A 19842-nucleotide genomic window follows, 5' to 3' on the forward strand; every position below is an offset into this window, starting at 1 on the left:
GCTAATGACAAACCTGTGGAGCGCAGCGGGTTTACAAAACTGAGATTCTTATCTTTGATTTGAAGCTGTATGTGTTTCTAACCTTTCGTGTAGCTGAAGAGGTAGATTAAGTTGGAGAAAGAGGTACCATCTGTCCAACCTGATCAGGTCTATTTTAGGCGTAATTAGATTTTGGTAACAGGTGATGAACCGCAAATTATGTGCTTGTGTGTGTGTGTAAAGTCCTGATGGCAGGTTGCACCCCTAAGGTAGAGATCCCCTCTGGGAAATGGCAAAGCTTCAAGAGGGGGAGAGCTGTCTTTCATCTTCCCTCCATCTCTCTATTCCTGCTCTCTCCCACCCTGTCCCTCCCAGCTGGAAGGGATCTGGGCTCCCACAGCTCTCTGTCATATTAAAACCCAAAGATCAAAGGCGATGAGGAGTGGAGAAGAACAGAAGGGAGCGAGACAGAGAGAAATGAGAGAATAAAAATAAAGGAGATGATGTGAGGAGGTGATGAGAATAGCAAAGGGAAAAAAAGGGGGGATCAATAGAGAGAGGTGGGGAGTACAATGAAGAGGAAAAGAGAGTGTGAGTAAAATGGAAAGATTTTTATATGAGTTATGACGTGTGGATCTGAATTCTTTACTCTGAATCTCTAAAGGGGGCTGGTGCTTTTTAAGAAGTTTTTAGGTAGAGAATAAGTTCAATCAGCAGTGACACTCGCTCGATGATATGCATACGTATAGAGTGAATGTGACAAAGAGGAAGGTGCCTGATACAAACAAATCTACTGATGGAAACCTTTTCATTATTTACACTGAAGACTTTCATTAGGTGCCTGTTCTTACTGTAAATAATAGTAGTAATATGAGCCCTGGTTAAGATAATCAGACTTATATTACAAAGTAAAAAACACTTATGTAGCGACAAGAACGAAAACACCTAAACCACCAAGACAGAGTTCTAGATAAGCTGGACTGCCACTGCTCCTTTGCAGTCGTCATACTGAGCGAATTAAAGAGCAGTCGTTTCATGCTCACTACTTTTTGGTCATTTTACAACACTGTGAAAAGGCTGTAAAGAGGTTGTAAATGTTTCATATAAATTGTTACGGTTAAAGTTCTGAAGATGGTGGGTTGGAATGTGGATCGCGTTCAAACTAACATAAGCGATGCATTAAAAAACAGACCGCCTTCATTCATATTAATGGGGCCGCTGGGCTGGCGGAGCAAGGGGTTCTGATCCAGGGGTCTCAGGCATGAAACGTAAAAAAACGAACAAAAAAAAACAGCCAAGCTTTTATAGATACTCGATGAAACCAGCATGCAGTTCTTGGTTTCTGATTAGCCTTTAAACCCATGTATTACTCAAACCGGACTTCCTGGATGAGTTCATCTTCTCACAGCTACCTGCAGGACAAACTAGACACCAACGCAGCCTTTCTTTTTAAACAGCATGTAATTATATGTCTAAACACCTAATTAATGACCATAATCCTTTGTTGAGGATTTAGTGTAAGCATAATAGTCCTTGCTATGTGTATACTGCAGTAGCATACATCGTTCAGTTCCTTTTCACTTTTCAAGGCATCATCTGAGACGTGAAGAAGGTGCTGGCAAAGTTTTTCTGCCTATTAACAATGGTGAATGAAGCTGAAAAAGTAACAAGTTACATCCGTGTCTACCATTACTAGAAGGTGTGATCATGATGAACCAGGTCTGACAACTGGACATCAATGCAACGCAGCAAATGAACATGGACAGGGAGGTGAGAAAAGGGGGAGGGGGGGAGGCAAAGAAAGAGTAAACACCTGAGAGAGAGAGAGAGAGAGAGCCGTGACTAACAGAAAGAAAGGCAAAAAAGGTCACAAAGTGAGAGATAGAATAATCATAAGGTTTCAGAGCAAAATGATATGGATGGAATAGAGAGAAGGAAAGAGAGAAGGCGACAGACTAAAGGCTCATAATAGCAAGGTGGCTGCAGATTAACACTGAACCGTTGTCACATCTGAAAACACAAACACACACCTACAGTATTTATCCACCCATTCACACTACACTCCGAGTACAGAAACAGAAGGACAAAACACATGCACACGCACACGCACACGCACACACACACACACACACACACACACACAAACCTCTTACACTCTTCGATCTAAGCTCCACAGCAGCACCTACTGGTCATATGTTCAGAATCTACACTGATCCTGCTGCTTTGTGAGAGGTGGACTGTTCACTCTCATCTGTCTTATTAACACTAAAACACACGTACACGTACACACACTGTCACAGCATACATTTACAGATTTCTTGAAACTTCACATAGAAAACCATATGTATGCGTACACAGCTGCATAAAAACAACAACTCACTTCATTTCTACTCAACAAAACTTGAACATGCCGGTTTGGGTGCACATTATGCATGCACATACGAACACTCACTTCACACAGAGTCTGAGGTGATTTATGAGTATACGGCTCAGGTTTGCATGATTTATCCTGCTAAAGCTGCACTGTGCACCTGAGGGACTCAACTCTCCACTACACACACCGCATGGAGGCTTGTTAGTTACGAAGCACTGGAGAAAGAGGTAGGTGTGTGTGTGTGTGTGTGTGTGTGTGTGTGTGTGTGTGTGTGTGTGTGTGTGTGTGTGTGTGTGTGCGTGTGTGTGTGTGTGTGTGCGTGCTTACGTGGTCATGAAGATTTGTTTTAGTGCACACATTTATGGTGTAATTGTGTTTTTATTGTGTATGTGGGCACACTTTGGTTTTAAGTGTGTTTTCAAATGCAGTGTTTTCATAATAAATGTGTGTGTGGTTCTCTCTCTCTCTCTCTCTATGCTGCATCTTGGCAGTGTGTTTATGACTGTGTGTGTGTATGAGTGCAAAATGTATATATTTGTCTTTATAAACTAGCTGCTGCATGTAAAGCATGAGTGGCTGAGTGTGACTACGCTCACAGTGCACACATGCATACGCCAGCATTAATATTCCTGCACAGGTATGGAGGTGTGTGCATGTGTGTGTGAGTGCTGACCTGTCTTCAGTACATCTGTGTAATAACATCCCCAGTGAGTTGTGTGAAGCCTCCATCCCACCATGAAAGATAACTCAGTCCCTCAGCAGTCTAATGGCTGAAGACACACAGCAGCACCACAAACACACACTGATACAAACACACACTGATGCAAACACACACTGATGCAAACACACACTGATGCAAACACACACTGCTGCAAACACATACTGATACAAACCAAAGACCATGTTCACTGCATCACACACTGCGATACACACACTGCGATACACGCACTGTGATGAACTGAACTTCATACTGAACGCTACCAGCGGTGAAAAGAAGTCCAACCTCCAGTAAGTTATCATCATTAACTGCAGCACAAAATCACACATATTTATGGCACAAACCCAGTCTGATGAGGAGGACTTACAAGGTGCTAATTGGTGGGGGGTGGGGGGGGTGGGGTTGGGGAGACATCATTCCCATTAAAGTTAGTAATCATGAGTCATTCTCGTCTTTCAAAAAGGTCACGCTGCTAAAAATGCCCTCAAAAACTGTTGTTGTTGCTAAGCTGGCCTTGTTTTTTTTTTTTTTTTTTTTTTTTACAAAACCTCACTTGTCAATCAGTCAGCGTGCTGGCTGCTGTGACATTTGTTTCCTTTGGATTTTCAGTTGACAAAAAAAAAAATCTAATTTCTGCCCGCCGGCGCTCTTTTGTCTCCTCAGTCATGGTAGCTATGGCTTTTCATACCAACGACCCACTTCTTCTATTTATTTTTTTATTTCAACAAACCGCTGCTGCTGCCACTGCTGCTGCTGTAAACCCAAAATGCATCACTGTCATTAAAGACTATAAGCAGATATTGGGTGTACACCCCTCACTGTCAGGTCTTCACCATCTATCACCATTATTCAATCTCCCCAGCTTTGTACAATTAAGTCTCCTTAGTTGTTAACTATTATACCATACTATATTATACTATACTATACTATACATAGTTAGTGTAATTTAATTGTATTTTAAATGTCTCTGTAGAGCCCTTTGTTCAACGATGGCTCCATAAATAAACTGACTTGATTTGACTATAATAACAAATGTATAACATTTATTAGGCTGGATCTAACCTGTGGTTTACACATTTTGCAAAACATAAAAATTAGACATTTATAAATGTACATATATAGATGAAACTCTACAACATAAATCTAAGAACGCGGTTGTGTTTGTGTGTCGGCATTTTGCGGTTTCCATTTTTTTAAATTTGCATGTGAAGCAGGAAACATTTCTGACAAGTGAATAAATTATTTATCATTTAAAGATCATTAATCGGAGTGGCAGAGGCATATTCATCTTTGTTTAGACACACACATCATTATGTGCACTTGAGTTTGACAGTATGTTTGAGTGTTTGTAATGGTGTAAGAGGAGAATCCGGGATCTCTGTGTTAATGTTATCTGGCTCCAGCTCCGGGTATCAGGAATAGAAGTGTTGTCAGACCTCAGGGGAAGACCTCCAGGCAAAAATACACCGCTGTCCTGTGAAAACCATGTATATCCAACCTAAATGTCATGAACTACAAAATGTAATAGAATGTATTTTGGGTCTTCTAGACTTAGAATGAGAAAAATATAGCAAACTTTACGATTTAATCTGGTAACGTATCTGGAAATGTTCAAAAACCCTCACACAAACACACATACACAGCCAGAGAGGGCTGCTATTGAATAAGAGAGATCATCACACAACTCACACACACACACACACACACACACACACACACACGCGTGCACGCACGCACGAACGCGTGTAACAAAACACAGGGAAGAAATAATGAATAGAAATACACAATACAACAAATACAAGCACAAACACAAACACACACTATGACATGCAAGTCCTCAGAGATTGTTGTCTGACCCAGGCAGAGTGCAGGCTGTGTGTGTGTGTGTGTGTGTGTGTGTGTGTGTGTGTGTGTGTGTGTGTGTGTGAGTGAGAGAGGTTCAGCTGTCCACGCTCACACTGCATGCGGCTGAGCGGCTTGTGGCTTTTCTTCTTAATTGGTTGATTTGCAACCAAGTCTGTGGCTGCCTGGATTTCTGACACATGCTCACAGCTGCCACACAAAACACACACAGCCGAAGTCATAAATGCATAAACACACACTCAGGGAGCAACAAACACATTAATGGATGGACACACACACACACAAATGCCCTCATGACTCATGGATATACACACAGACACACAGACAGCGCAGTGCAGACCTCTATTTTCTACACAGCTTCAGCACCTCCAACCAGCTCTCATTAATACACACTCGACTGACAGCTCACTGTTGCCATGGCGACCCCCTACCTGTTGCCAAAGGGGGCTGGGAGTTTAGGGGCTTGTGAACGCAGCTCAAAACTATCGCAGTTCAATTTTCGCTGTGTGTCAGGGAGCCGCCGGTGCTGCTGCAGGCGCACACAATTACCCACTTGGGAACGGAGAATAGTTTCATTCATTTCAATGCGATTCAATCTGGCTCACTTCAGTGCGAAAGCAATGCCCTGTTCTCTGCGTTTTGTTATGAGAGAAGCAGAAATTCTCCACAGGAGTGATGCAGGCCTACTTCATTATATAACGCTCTATCCTAATTGTTCTCTTCGGTTCATATTCCTCTATTCCGTGTTATTCATTTTAGGAAGATAAGATGAAACTAACTTGAGGAAATCGTACGGCTTAATTCATCATTCCAAGCGGTTCTATTCTAATTAAATCACCGCATATTCTATTCTCGCTATGCTATTCTTCACTCCCATACCATTCTGTTTTATACCCCTAACAAAGCTTTAATACACTCGTGGAAAATGGCTCTCTAGGCTAATTGTGTCACAGCAGTATTCTTTTTGCTGCTGTAATGAACTGTAGAGGAGTAGAGTAGAATGTATACAGAATCTGTACGGCCATTAAAGATGCATGAAATGGCCCAAATCTGCTCTATTAAAAGAATTTACTGGAGATGAGACTTTATGCTTCATTTCTATTTGCACCTTACTTAAGTGCAACCTTTGTTCCCAGGACGTGTTAGCTGCTTCTGTCTCCAGAACCTGGACCACTTTACAGCTTTTTGTCCCATATGTTAACATCAAACTCTGTGTCTGTGTATTTCTATACACAAACTCCAACAAAGGGTTTCCGTAGCCTGGCTCTGTGTTCAACTCCATTGAGACCAAATGAAATATAGTGATGAGTGGGGTTATTCGACCATCACAACAACAGAATAAGACAGAGAGGAGAGTAATCAAATGCAATAACTGTCTACAATCTAAAGTGCATACTAATAGACTTTTGCTCCGAACCAAAGTGATTTTTCTTAAGTCTGGTCCATCTCCTCTATTTTTTCATTTGATTATCAAATCTGGAACAAAATTAGGGATTTTCTCATCACAGCAGAGTTGCAACATCCTTCCTGGAACTAAGTGAGCTAAGTGGAGCTTAAATCAACATGACATAAAACAGTGACAGCCAGCAGAGAGATCCATATACCAGACCGGCCAACAGCAGCAGCTCGTGAGACCTCAAACTGTGTGTGTGTGTGTGTGTGTCATTGATAAGTATACATTTAATATTACATACAATGTTGCAACTTGGATTTAGACTATTTGACCGGGTCATTTTCTGTGCCGCCACACATGTACACTCCGAGTACAGAAACAGAAGGACAAAACACACCCCCCACACATGCATGCACACGCACACGCCGCACACACGCACACACACACACACACACCAGAAGGCCACACAGACTGATGTAGCTGTTAATGTCACTGTGAGGGCTGTCAGCAGAACGAGCCGATGGTGAGGGACATGCGTGTATGTGTGTATACGTGTGTGTGAGCCGAGGAGGGCAGATGGCCTTCAGCAGGTCATTAATACTGACTACACCATCCAGCAGTGACCTCTACCACTTAACCCCCCTTCATACTAAAACCTGTTGTAAGACAGATGAGGAGAAAACGGTGCAGCTCTACACTCTGAGAGATGGTGAGAACTCGCTGTACGCTTAACCCTTCTGTGGGAGAAACTGTTGACTAAAGAACTTAAAGAACAACAAAAATAGTGACGAGTTTGAGTTAGATGGCTCTCAGTAGAGTCCCTGACTGCTTAAGATGATAAATGAAAATCTAAGTACTGTAAACTTGCATGTTTTAAACTATACTTTTGAGCTGTTACAGTAGGTTGTGTTGAGCATTAGAGGCGACCAACCAACGCCTCATGTCTTGCACTAAAAGCTGCACTTCAACGCACCACACAGCATACAGCCAAAAGCCAACTGACCGCCAACATGTATGTACATTCTGTGTCTGCATGAGACGTAATATGTAGTAAGTAGTCAGTATTTGGACTCCAAAGAAGAAAGACACACAAAACGAAGAAAAGAAAGAAAAAGTAATGGCAGAAAATGAGGGAAATGACTTTAAATAAAGATATTCACTGGGCTGAACAGGCAATCAGACAACACACCACAAAAACTCCAGGTGATGGTTAGCCACATACAGCCCAATGGTACCCAACAACCAAGTGTTGTCTAAGGGCATCACACCCCTCTTGGAGAAATCATCATTTTAGTTCCGTTTACAATCACAACAATTTTTTAAACAGGAAACGCACATGGACTTGCACAGCACACTTTAAAACACATGCACCTATTGTTTTCTATGAGAGCCCACACATGGTCAGCCTCAGATACCCCATACCCCTGCTCCATACATCGACTGCTGGAAGGCTGGATGACTGTGCTGTGGGTGTCAGGTGGTGTTATGTTAGATGATGTAACTAAGTGTGTGTTGCACTTCACTGCTTGAATGAAGTTTCTACATTTTCTGACGAAGATGAAGGATGAAAAATACTTTTTCTTTCCCCCTTGTACTGTTTGATTTACAGTCTATATTACACACTGGGTGTCCCAACCGCAAACATATCTATATCAGCTTGCACTTTAGATGACTATCTGAATATTACAGCTGGATAATCCCACTTCATTAAACCTACAGAGTAATGCAGATGTCTTACAATAGCACAGATGTTAGACAAACAAAACCAACAGCCCACTAAAAGATAAAGACACTGATTGGTCTGTCAGCATGCGTTACACAACATAAAGCTTCATATTTGTTTGACGCATTCACTAATGTTATGAAAGTAACAACTTCTGACTTTTTTTGTAATACAACCTATACAAAGACCAAATATAAAGTGAATGATACATGTGTGCACCGATATGTTATCATATTTTATAATCATACTCTTTCAAAACTTTGGAGTGCATGACCCCAGTGGGAACAGAGGCCTATACATCCATATACTGTATATCCATCCAGTTAAACAGGACCATATGTACTGTATGTGGCTTATGTTATTTACTGTATCAACATTGTTATTTCTCCTTCCATGACCTATGTGTCATTGTGGATTTATGGTGAAAATTCCTCACTTTCTAACCTCTCCACTGAGGGCCAGGGGAGTGATAGAACTGGGTCGGGCTCTGGACTGGATCTGGAGCCACTCAGACAGGCTTTCACAGAGCTTAGGACTGACGGACTGTGGAGGGCGAGACTGGCAGTAAATCTCTGTTCACTTCATGTCCAGACATATAGCAGAGAGATAAAGTGTGTCTGTGAGGTTCTGTAATAATGCCATCAATACATTCTTTCTCTTGTTCCTTTAATTGGAGGGGTTTTTACTTTTTTTACCCATTTTCCTACAGACTCGTCTCACCCTCTTCTACTTCAGTTTCCACATTTCACAAAAAACTATGACAAACCTCAGAGAAAGTATGCTGTGTCTGATCTAGGGTTGGCATATAATTACCAGCTGCCAAGCCGGTTTTTTGAAAACACTGGCTAGTGTTTTTGCAAATTGATGTGGTGAAAAACAACGGTCTTGTGGTAGTGTAAAGGCACTACATGAAAGCATCCTCCACACAGCAACAAGTACGTCCAATTTGCCTACACCCTCGTGTACTCATGTAAGCAGAGGTACTGAACACGGTCCAACCTGTTCCTGTCTCTCCAGCCAGCGGTCCACCATGGGGTGATTGGCGCTGAGTGATGAGCGTGCCGTCTCTCGCTGAAACTCTCTCTGATTGGCCCATGTCCCTGCATCTCGTGGCAGACTGCGGTACGTGTCCATGACTTTACCCTGCAAAGACACGGAAACTGGTTTAAACTGAATGCCCACATTATGTCCAGTTTCTTCCCTGGACTGACTGTTTTCTAGTTTTCCAATGTATGCTTACTTGCCTTTTAGTGATAATTGAATGTCTTAACGACGGATACCGTTATGTATAAAGTATTGGCAAAAAAGGTGTAAGGGCAATGGTGGCAGGATACAACTAATTCATTTAATAATTTTACCCAAAATATAATGACTGGGGCTTGGACTTGTACCTTCTGTCAACTACAAATCAAGTGTCACAAGCTGCTAATCAGCAGCTACCAGTGAAGTGATATGAAATTGAAGTTAATGTCCGGGTTTACAGGGCGTATAATAGTTCACTTTGAGAGTTTTATATCTTAGTGAACACAGGATCATTTCCAATGCTCTTTCTCCCCAAAACAGATATATAAAAGCTCTCTGTCTCTGGTGTGCTTGTAACTGAATGTGCACAGTTATTTTGAATTGGCACTTTTTTGGCTAGCTCTGTTTTTGACACCCAGACACCTACCTTTCTCTCGAGGCTGTTGGTGCCAGAGGAGTGGCGAGCTTTCAGGAAGCCAGCGGTGGTGGACCAGCGGGTTGGGTTCTTCCTCGATGGCGGCTCTTCCGATTGGACCCGTGCGTCGCCGCCGCTAAACGGCCCGTTGATTGTCAGCAGGGCGGGGTCGCTGCTGCGCCGGACATGGAGGGGCATATCTGAGAGACAGGAAACAGGGCAAAGCTGTAGCGGCAGTATTTTAACTTTTTTATCCCCCCCTACCCCAGGCTATCACTGCTATTAATTGAACTTGTTTCTATGAAAGAGCTTTATTGGCCATGTGTGAATAGAAGACAAACACTGCTTTGCTGTAGTTGATAAGACTGAAGAAAATGGATGATTGATGTAAATATACTGGAACAAATTTTGTTCCTCAAACATTGTGGGCTAATAAAAGCAATTCATCATCGAGATTCCATTATCATCCCATGGTGGAATAATCTGATTTATCACTAAAAGTCTCATCAGGCAGCTCTAGTTTCTACTTTACTGTCAGCTTACTGCCTTATAACACTGAGCAGAAGACAGTGTGTGGGAACAACAATATGAGGAAGAGCCTATTGAGAAACAGCAGTGTAAGAGGATGCTTTCCATTAAAACTCTTCACTCTGTTTAAAAGTTGCGGTGCGTGGGAAGTGGGCCGAGGTCCAAATAACAACTGCAGCAAGGGCAACGCGCACAAAACACCACAGCTTGCGCTTGTACACAAGACACAATGTTATGACATTAAAAATCTCCCATTTTCAGACCTCTCCAAAATCCCACGGGCACATTTGATTGGCTGAAATGTACCCAGCGGACCACACAAGAGAGATGGAGAGTAACGAAAAAGTGTTGAAAAAAAAAACTGGAGCGTCTTCTTCAGATGACAACGCCAAGTGTCATGTTCCCATGTTCTCTTCCAGGACGTTCTGCTGCTCGAACACAGTCAGATGTTTTGGAAGGTGGTGCGTGTTGATACAGGAAATAACTGCAATCTGGCCAGCGACAGGAGTGTGTCTGAGTCAACAGTCGTGTGTATTGTAAGACTAAGTGCGTGACAAGATCCAGCATGTCTATCTGTGTGTGTTTGTGTCCCTGTTTATGTATCTGTACTCTCTGATAAGTTTGTAGGTCAGTGCTCTCTTCATACGTTTGTTTAGAAGTATGTGGATCTGAAGAGGCTCAGTGTGTGTGGACCGTTATCAGTGTGTGTGCGTGGGTTTGTGAACCATTATCAGCTGTGTGTGAGAATGTGTGTTAGTGATGAGTCTGTATTTTGTGAGCACACATGCCAGTGGACATGTGTTTGTATTTGGAGATATCTGGAACAACAGCTCGAGCGTGTGTTAGTAATCTGGAAGTGTGTGTGTGTGTGTGTGTGTGTGTGTGTGTGTGTGTGTGTGTGTGTGTGTGTGTGTGTGTGTGTGTGTGTGTGTGTGTGTGTGTGTGCGCGCGTATACACTCATGTAATTGGCTGACTGGTGTTGTTGGGTCACCCGGAGCGTGGGACCTAAACAGCCCTGTGTGGTGGGAGGCAGCGGCACTCTGGGAGATGGAGTTCAGGAGGGGAAAGAGCGCAGTGCTACAGTGAAGTTAAGGCTCTAAACTTTACCCCCCCTTGCTCTGATTGGGAACTGACTGCTACTCAGGAACAAATCATTTTTTGGTTGTTTCTCAGAGCTTTCACTTTCTACACAATTAGTCTCAGTTTCTCACCTGTATGCGGTCTATTTCAGGTGAATGCTGCATTGTTGGATAATTCCATTAAAAAGCACAAAATTATGCAAACTTACTATGCATGCTGACATTTTGAATAAACCTAATGTATGAAAGAGCAGGCACAATTCAATGTTGTTCTCCTTCACGCATTTACCCTGCATCTGTTAATATTGTGTTATTTTTAAAACACCAAAGGCAACAGTCTCTCATTACATTAAACAGTCAGTCAAGGAACCAAACAATGCCTTGTAACTTATCATTGTTCCGCTCTCTGTAAAGCACAATGTGAGGCACAGTGTTTGTGTGTTTTGCCTGTTTCTGGTTCCTCTAGGGCAGTGAAGATGGACTTAATAACTCACAAAATTTAAAGCACTAAAGTTTAATGACAACTTCCTTCCAAATAAAAACTTTTAGCCAATAAATATGCATTGTTAAAAGCAAAATAACATTAACAGCACGATACTGAGAGAAACCACAGCTCTTCAAAAGGAGTATCAGAGACCACATTACTATATTTTAGAGATAAACGATTCAATTATTTTATCCCAGAATACATTTTTGCATTTTGGGAAATTAACTTTTCAAACTGGCATCTGAAAGCTTCACATGTTCACAACAGTGGTATTGTCCTTTCATCAGCATTTCCATGTCTGCAGAGGTTTTGAGTTTAACAAAGCCAAGAAACTAACATCAATCCATTCGTGAATTTCAATAGAGCTCTCTGTCTAATAAGCTTAATCACTTCTCTTTTGAGTTTGTGGGCCGAACAAGAAAACTGGCAAAGACCCACAGAGTCCAGCGCCTCTCATCTCGTCCTACATAAATCAGTGATTGAAAGCTATTCTCATTAGGCGCTCACGGAAAAAAAAAATTAATCAAATTCCTTCTCTTCCATGACAGACATTTCTCTTAAAACCCGGTAAAATTCAGCAGATGAGATTCAGTGTCTTCAATTAAACAGGGTTAGAATTTATTATGGAGACGGTTAAATTGGACGGAACTGGCAGGTGTGATTATGCCCAAGATTTCCACTTCTTACCGCAAATTCACATTCAGCATCTCACCCAGAAATCCAATTAGGAGTGGAGTGACCTCTCTCGCACTCTGTGGGTGCGCTTGTGTGTGAGCGTGTGAGATAGGAGATTTTGGTGGCTGCTGTGTCAATCAATGCCAGCTCACAGGTCATTAGTGGATAAAGTCACACTCCAACCGGTGGGGTATTTTTAGTGATAATAAAATATGCTAATTAAAAAGTCGTTTTGTTGGGTTTTTTTTACTTTAATTTGTTCATTGCAGTGTGAGAGTGGGGAATGTGTACATGTGTTTGGAGATTATTTTTTATTATTTAGTTCTGGGAATTATGTTTAAGAAGGAAAAGTGTTCTTTGTTAAAAGTGAAAACACATTTATCAAGGGACTCACTCCTCCTTACAGCGAAGTGCAGGAAAAAATGCAAGAAAACTTACTTAAATAAAGTGCGAGCTGTGCATGAGGCAGCAGGTTTGACAGTGAATCAGCAGATAAACAGCAGCAGGGAGTGGAGACATTGTTTTTGACTTTAATTTTTAACTTTGCACAGTATTTAAGTGTTGGCAAAGGCAGTACAGTACATTTTCCATTTAAAATCAACTCTAATCAGTCTGTATTGTTTAAATGCATAAGCAGCATAAACAGCAGTGGAGTGGAAACCACGCCCAACCGCTTCAAACTGTCACCGTGCCAGTCGAGTTTTAAGAGCCACTCTCAAGTGATTTATCACAAGCATGTTCCCAGAAGAATAGCCATTCAGATACAGGAATTTAACCTATTTTTGCTCCATTGTTCATGGATGGTACATTTAAGTTTTATTCACGTAACGTTTAGTGACGTTTGCCAACTTCGGCTCACTCTCTGTGAGTGGTACCCGGACGTTTTAGCAAACCAGAGGCAAGTAAGAAACCTGAATAAAAGTTGGGATTTTCTGGGTTTGAACACCGTTGGAAACATTCTATATTATAAATGTGGGTCTTTTAGGTACATTTTAATGTTACATATTACACATTTACGAAACTGTTTAAGCTATCTTACACACAAGAATATTTTTAAGTCAAAAGATATCTAAATATTTATTGTTCTTGAAGTTTGCAACCAGGTGTAAAAGTGAATCATTTAAATGAAAAGTTTCACTTTTTGCCGTCAGAAACATACAGATCCAGCGGGACACAGGAAGACTGCGTTAGCACAAGAGAGAAATATTATAAGAGTGAGACAGTGAGAGTATGTATTTGTCTCTGTGTGTATCTGTGAGTGTGTGCCTGTTAGCTTCTGCTTGTGGTTGTGTGCAAAAGGTTTTGCTAGATCCAAATTGACAAATCACCTACAAGAGTCGGTTTCCCATCCAAACTCATGGTAATTACAGTAGAAGAAGCGACTTGGCCGGCAAAACTGCAGAGGTGGACGGGCTCAGCGTCACATTTGATTTAGGAGGCAGCGAATAGAACCAATTAGCCACTTTGGCCGGGGATCAAACGGCTATCTGTGCCTGAAAAAAAAGGCCCTCCTGTCCAATTAACAGAATTTATGGACAGGGCTAAGGTACCGCTGGGCTGTGATAAGGTAATTTGTTGGGTTTGCTGTATACTGCAGCAGTTGCTGACATTTGACGCTAATGAGGATGACAGATTTGTAATTTAAGAGGAATATAAGAGGAATTGACTAAGTTATTAATCACGTGTTAAGTAAATTTAGTCCCTGATTGTAGCTTTAGATAATGGTCCCTCCATCCAAATAATGAATACATCTACGGACCCGATGGTCTTCAATCCAGCCTCATATATCCTTGATTTTTTTTTTTTCTTTAGCTCCAGTGTTGGGACTTACTGGTGCGCAGAGCGGAGGGCGTGACCTCGATCTCACTGGCGGTCTGGTAGGGTTGGAAGGCTGAGGCTCCGCTTCCAGCACTGAGGTCCGCAGCAAAAAGGTCGGGGCTCTGGGTCCCTGTGGAGCTGGCACTGGTACCATCGCCTCCATGATGGGGCTCCTGTTCGTCATACACAGCTATCAACTAGAGAAGGGAGGTAAAAGAGAGGAGAGGTCAGAAGGTGTTGGATTTAAGAAACACGCTGCTTTATATTGCATAAAATGTGTATCTTGAAAAGTAAACAGGCTCAATCTCTGCACGGTTTCAGAAAGCGAAGGGGAGGTGCAAGAAGTAGAAAAAATACTGAAAAGTAGATTACATATATGGAATAGGTTTTTTTCTTTGTATTTGAAAAAGTCTTAATACCCAAACATACACTAGGATCATCTGGAATTATGAGAGAAAATTACAGTTACAAAGAAAGGGAAAAAAAGGGGACAAAGACATGGAGATGTGAATGTGCAGTAAGAAGCGAAAGGGAAGTGCTGTAGGTTAGATGTGAGACAAATCCTACAATGAATGACATAATGGAGCATAAATACCCCCAAATAATGGAGGGATTTAAAAAAGGAAAGGGAAGAACGGGTGGGAGAGCAAAGAGACGGGAGTGAAGAAGAAAAGGATCAGCGGGTATATTCGATTTGTGGAGAAGTATTGCCTTTGTATTAGAAATAGCTGCTTAAACCCCCAAAAAGTTAAGCAGCATGTGCAGAAGCGATAGCTCCGTGTTAGCTGCTCACTCCTAGACCTTGGTAACTTTGGATAGATGGTGACTAAAGAGACATCGGCTGCAAGGACAAACTCTAGAGTGAGCTGGAGAAGAAAGGACTCGCCATTTTCTTTCAGTTTGAACACAGGTGGTCCTTTTCTGCTCAAATGCATAAGGGCCGCACATACAGTGTAAACGTATATGGAGGTGATTTAGGCTCTCCATTTTATGTTATGACACTGAGGCGCTCATTAAGTCCAATCATATCCTCTCTTCACTCAAAATGCCTCCACATCTGCCTTCAAAGCTCTTCTCCCTCACAGACCTGATTAATTCCAGCCTCTACTGAGCCCCTTTATTCGATTAAAGATGAGATTCACGCCATCCCTCTGTGACTCCCACCAGGCGCACATGTGTGTTCAGCTGGCTTCAGTTAGCCGAGGAGAAAATGAAAAATCCATCCAACATTTGCCAATTCAATAGGATGTGATCTAACTGTCCCTCGTGGTGAGATCTGATGCATAGAGGCATGAATGTGATAAAATCCCTACTCAAAAAGTCAACCCCCTAACCCACAATATCTCACACACGTTAAAAAAAACCCCAAAAAACAGGGATGTTAAACAGATAAAACAGTTTCAAGATATCAGCGCAGTTCATCTGGATTTATTTACAAGATCCTGACCAAAGAAAAACCCTGAACTTTAAAGTAAACTTCACCAAACACCATGTGGCAAGAGGTAGCTGATCAAAAGCAGACTTTCACTCCAGGAAAATACCAAAAAATGATAAACCTGAAAAACTGAAATTGAAAAGATGGTTGCTATTGAAAATCTCAAAAAAAGAATTTCCAAGTCAAGGTTCATGAGTTTCATTTTGCTTTGGAGAGAGATTTTTTATCAACGGATTAGAGGTATTGGAAAACCAGCTCTGAATTGAAACCACAACCAGGGTCTGAACCACGTTGGAGCCAGGGGGAGCTTGGCACTGTTTTTGCCATGTATTTGAGAAGCTCTCCCCTTTAGGAGCCGATGTGGTTGTCCAGAAGCATGTTAGCATTAAAGTGCTAGATTTCGAAGTGGAGTTTGGTCTGTAGAGGTGCAAAGATTTAAAAAGAATAAGACTGATGTAGCTGAAGACTCAGAGAGGCTCTCAATGTTAGGTAGCAGATGTCTTGCATTTCGGTCTTTCTGTATCTTCATCATCACGGGTCATGCATAAAGTTAGGCTATTATTGATGTATGATTCATGCATGACGGTGATACTGGCATGCATCTATTCTGCATGCTATACCATTGAAGCATTGTGGGACAATATGATTAAACAACTAACTTTAATTCAGATAGCAGAAAATAAAATTCCCTAGTCCCACTCACACACACTGTGCCAAACTACCATTATCCATATCTCTGTTTTGTAATCAGCAAACTGTGCGTCAATCCGTCAAGCCCTTGGTGTAGTTTGCACACTGACCACGTCAATGAGAAGGAATTCAAAAATATAGATAATAGACTTTAATGTTGCTCCTGCCTATCTATTCCTGAAAGCAAGGTTTGGACGTACAGCAGTTCAGTCATTTGGGTTATATGTGTGTTAATCTACAAGGATAGGGCCAGAGGCTAATACTGACAAGCAGGGCTACACTACACTACACTACAAACAGCAGTGACAAAGAAAAGTCTAATAACAGCAAGTAAATGAACTCATGCAGGGAGAGAGTCATTAGTTAACAAAACAGAGTGGACGTTTTAGTGTGAGGAGTTTTTGTCAAATCTACAAAAATGACCCTGATGATGTAATTAGAGTAATCTTGGTTTAGGTTAAGCGACTAAACCTAGACTACAAAGTTGAGACAGTCTAATGAACAGATACTATTTGTTGCATTATGAGAATCATATCCAGTGTTTTTGGAGATTAACCTTTACTAGAGTTAAGCTAAAAGATATCGCAGTCTCTGCTGCTTTGTGTCTTGTGAGTCCAAAATAAAAAAACCCTGGAAATAAGACAATTGCAAAAAGAACATTTGAATTTTTACTTATTTAACAACAAACAAAAGACATTTTGGTTGCTTTTCTTTCTCATATTGAACCAGACCAAGGAGGATCTGTTTTACCTTTAATTTTAATTTGTACATACATGACTGTTAATTATATGTCGATTTCAGTGTACTAAGGAATGCAAATATTGTATTAGCAGCTACAATAACCGTTATAACTGCTGACAAAGCGCGAAGAAGCCACAGTGGGAAACTCTCACAGCTTTGTTACCTTTGACTGAACAAATTCAGACAATCTGGACGCTGAAATTCTTGTGCCTATATTGCTGCAATGGTCCCACTCAATGGAGGATGAATGAACTTAATGCTTAGCTCAGAGCTATCACCTACTGACACATAATAGATTAACAGAATCAGAATCGATAAAACCTACCTGATACCCAATTCTGCTTTAAGGGGCCTACCTTTAACATGCTGCATATAGTGTTACATGTAAAAGAGGGGAAATACTTCTCAGTGGTGGTCATTTACACACCTCCTGATATAAACCACTGGAATAATTCTTATAAAAAACATAAACAGCAAACACAAACAGAAAATATTTAGATTTTGAGGCCTTCAAGGCAACACTGTGAATCTCACTTAATGAAAGAAGCCAAACTCATAAGGCATCAATCTGAATAAAACACACGACTTCAACATGTTCACACTAAAGGACAGACTCACACCATATTGAAAGGGAAACATTTGCACACACAATTACATTTAGACACACAGAGACACCCACACAATCCATTAAAACACACACACACACTCATACCATTCATATCCAACTACCAGTTTTCCAGCACATTAAACCTTCATTTCATCCACATTTAGCCTAAGAGCTGTGGAGTTTTATAGCACGCTGGACAGGCTCCCTGGTGAGAGGAACAGGCTCTCGAGGGCACACACACACACACACACACACACACACACACACACACACACACACACACACACACACCTCATTTTTCCCATTAGGCCCTTTACATAAATGTGGACACATTTACTTCAAATTAGAGCTAGCGTCAGCCGGGGGCTAATGTGTACACACAGTAATGGGGGTAATAAAAGGTCAAAGGGCAGAAAGAAGGGTTGTGGAGGAAGGGGGTGTGAGTGTGTGTGTGTGTGTGTGTGTGCACATAAGTGAAGGAGCAGTAGGTAGAAGGTGTTAATAAGTGGATGAAGAAGAGAAAGAAAGAAAGGAGTGAGAACAAGGAGAAGTAAAAGGAGGGAGGGTGTGTGTGTGTGTGTGTGTGTGTGTATGAGTTTAAGTGAGACACATGGGAGAAGGCAGTGAGACAGACAGGGGGTGTGTGTCTGTATGTTTTATGCACACGTCTTTATAAAACTTCCTGTATGTGACTGTCAGAGAGCCCTCCACTCTTCCCTCATTAGAGCTCACTTCAGCAAGAACAGCTGAGTCAGCAAGCCCCCTCCCTCCCCAGGCCCGCTCCCTGAGGACACCACAGTAGAAGAAACCCCCCCCCCGCAACCCCATGTGCTTTTACAGCCCATGTGGTTGTTATTACATGGTAATCAGTTAGGCTGCAGTGCGCACTGTGAATGTGGTCAGGCCTGCAAACCTTTAGCTGATCTGATATCACTGAATGCTAGAAATGATCAGAGAGAGTCATTAATCTCAGAACAAAGGCAGTATGGTCGATACAGTATGATGTGGTTGTTTATGCAAACAGCCCCAAGACTGCCTTAAGCCCTGAGGTATCTGGCATTACAGATTGACTAAGAGATTTTACCTAATTTACATTTTGTGATGCAGAAATGTTAGAGCTATTTAATTATATAGCATAGAAATAGTCAAACAACTTCTTAATAGCATTTGCACATTTCCATTTATATGTTTCCCCTCAAAAAGTTGCAATTATCAGAATATAATGTTTCTACAACAGTGAACTCTCGTTCTTGGACTGCTGGAGGTTTGCCCACAGGGATCCCAGAGGTTTCCTATTATCAAATTATTATACAGTACACAAATTATGTATGCATGAGATCAGAACAGTGTACATACATTCATATGCAGCATACGCATACATGGCAATGAAGGATTTTTAATTTAAAAAACAATAACAAATGCTTGCTGGGAAGAAGATAAGAGACAAATGTCCCAAGTGTGATGGTCTTCTGTTCATTGCTGGGAAATAAACTTTTGATTATTTGAATAGTAAACATGTTGAACGCTGTTAGAGCTGTCAGGAACAAACACTGTGTTTTCAGGAGACAAAAACTAATTAACCAGCGATAATTATTAATTAACATGTTTCCAGTAAACACAATTTATGGCAATTTTTCCAAGTAAAGTAAAAGAATTTTTTTTTTTTTACTGAGTTACTGGATAATCCTACACTTGCACTATTAGCATTAAAACCTTTGTAACTTTTGTACAAATGTATGTTCGTTCTGGGGGAATGCATAATGTACGCTCCTCTGTATCAAACTGTTTGGTAATGTTATGTGTGCCCACACACACACACACACACACACACACACACACACACACACACACACACACACACACACACACACACACACACACACACACACACACACACACACACACACACACACACACACACACAGGCTATATTCTCAGGCAGACATTTATTGGTTTTCTAATGCAACCTCTGCTTGGTCCTCATTGCTTTTATTTCCAGTTCATCCTTTAGTCATTTCTATATGTTCTATAGCTTCCTGTTAAAGAAAAAGGCTTGGGCAGAACATGAATGACA

At 41.4% G+C, this 19842-nt stretch overlaps 1 protein-coding gene across 9 annotated transcripts in view; it reads right to left on the reverse strand.

Moving 5' to 3' along the window:
• The window catches only part of LOC127366928 (partitioning defective 3 homolog), a 227449-nt gene that overhangs the window by 128638 nt on the left and 78969 nt on the right, over positions 1-19842 (reverse strand). For all 9 annotated transcript variants that reach the window (XR_007885414.1, XM_051406444.1, XM_051406423.1 and 6 more), the window contains exons 3-5: positions 14309-14492; positions 9720-9907; positions 9050-9193 (exon numbers count right to left, since the gene is read on the reverse strand). Coding sequence is in view for 8 of the 9 variants with exons in the window: in XM_051406444.1 (XP_051262404.1) it covers positions 9050-9193; positions 9720-9907; positions 14309-14492 (516 nt within the window). In the remaining variant the exon portion in view is untranslated. The remainder of the gene's footprint in view (positions 1-9049; positions 9194-9719; positions 9908-14308; positions 14493-19842) is intronic.

This window comes from Dicentrarchus labrax, unplaced genomic scaffold (assembly GCF_905237075.1).
Source record: "Dicentrarchus labrax unplaced genomic scaffold, dlabrax2021, whole genome shotgun sequence".
Classification (NCBI taxonomy): domain Eukaryota; kingdom Metazoa; phylum Chordata; class Actinopteri; family Moronidae; genus Dicentrarchus; species Dicentrarchus labrax.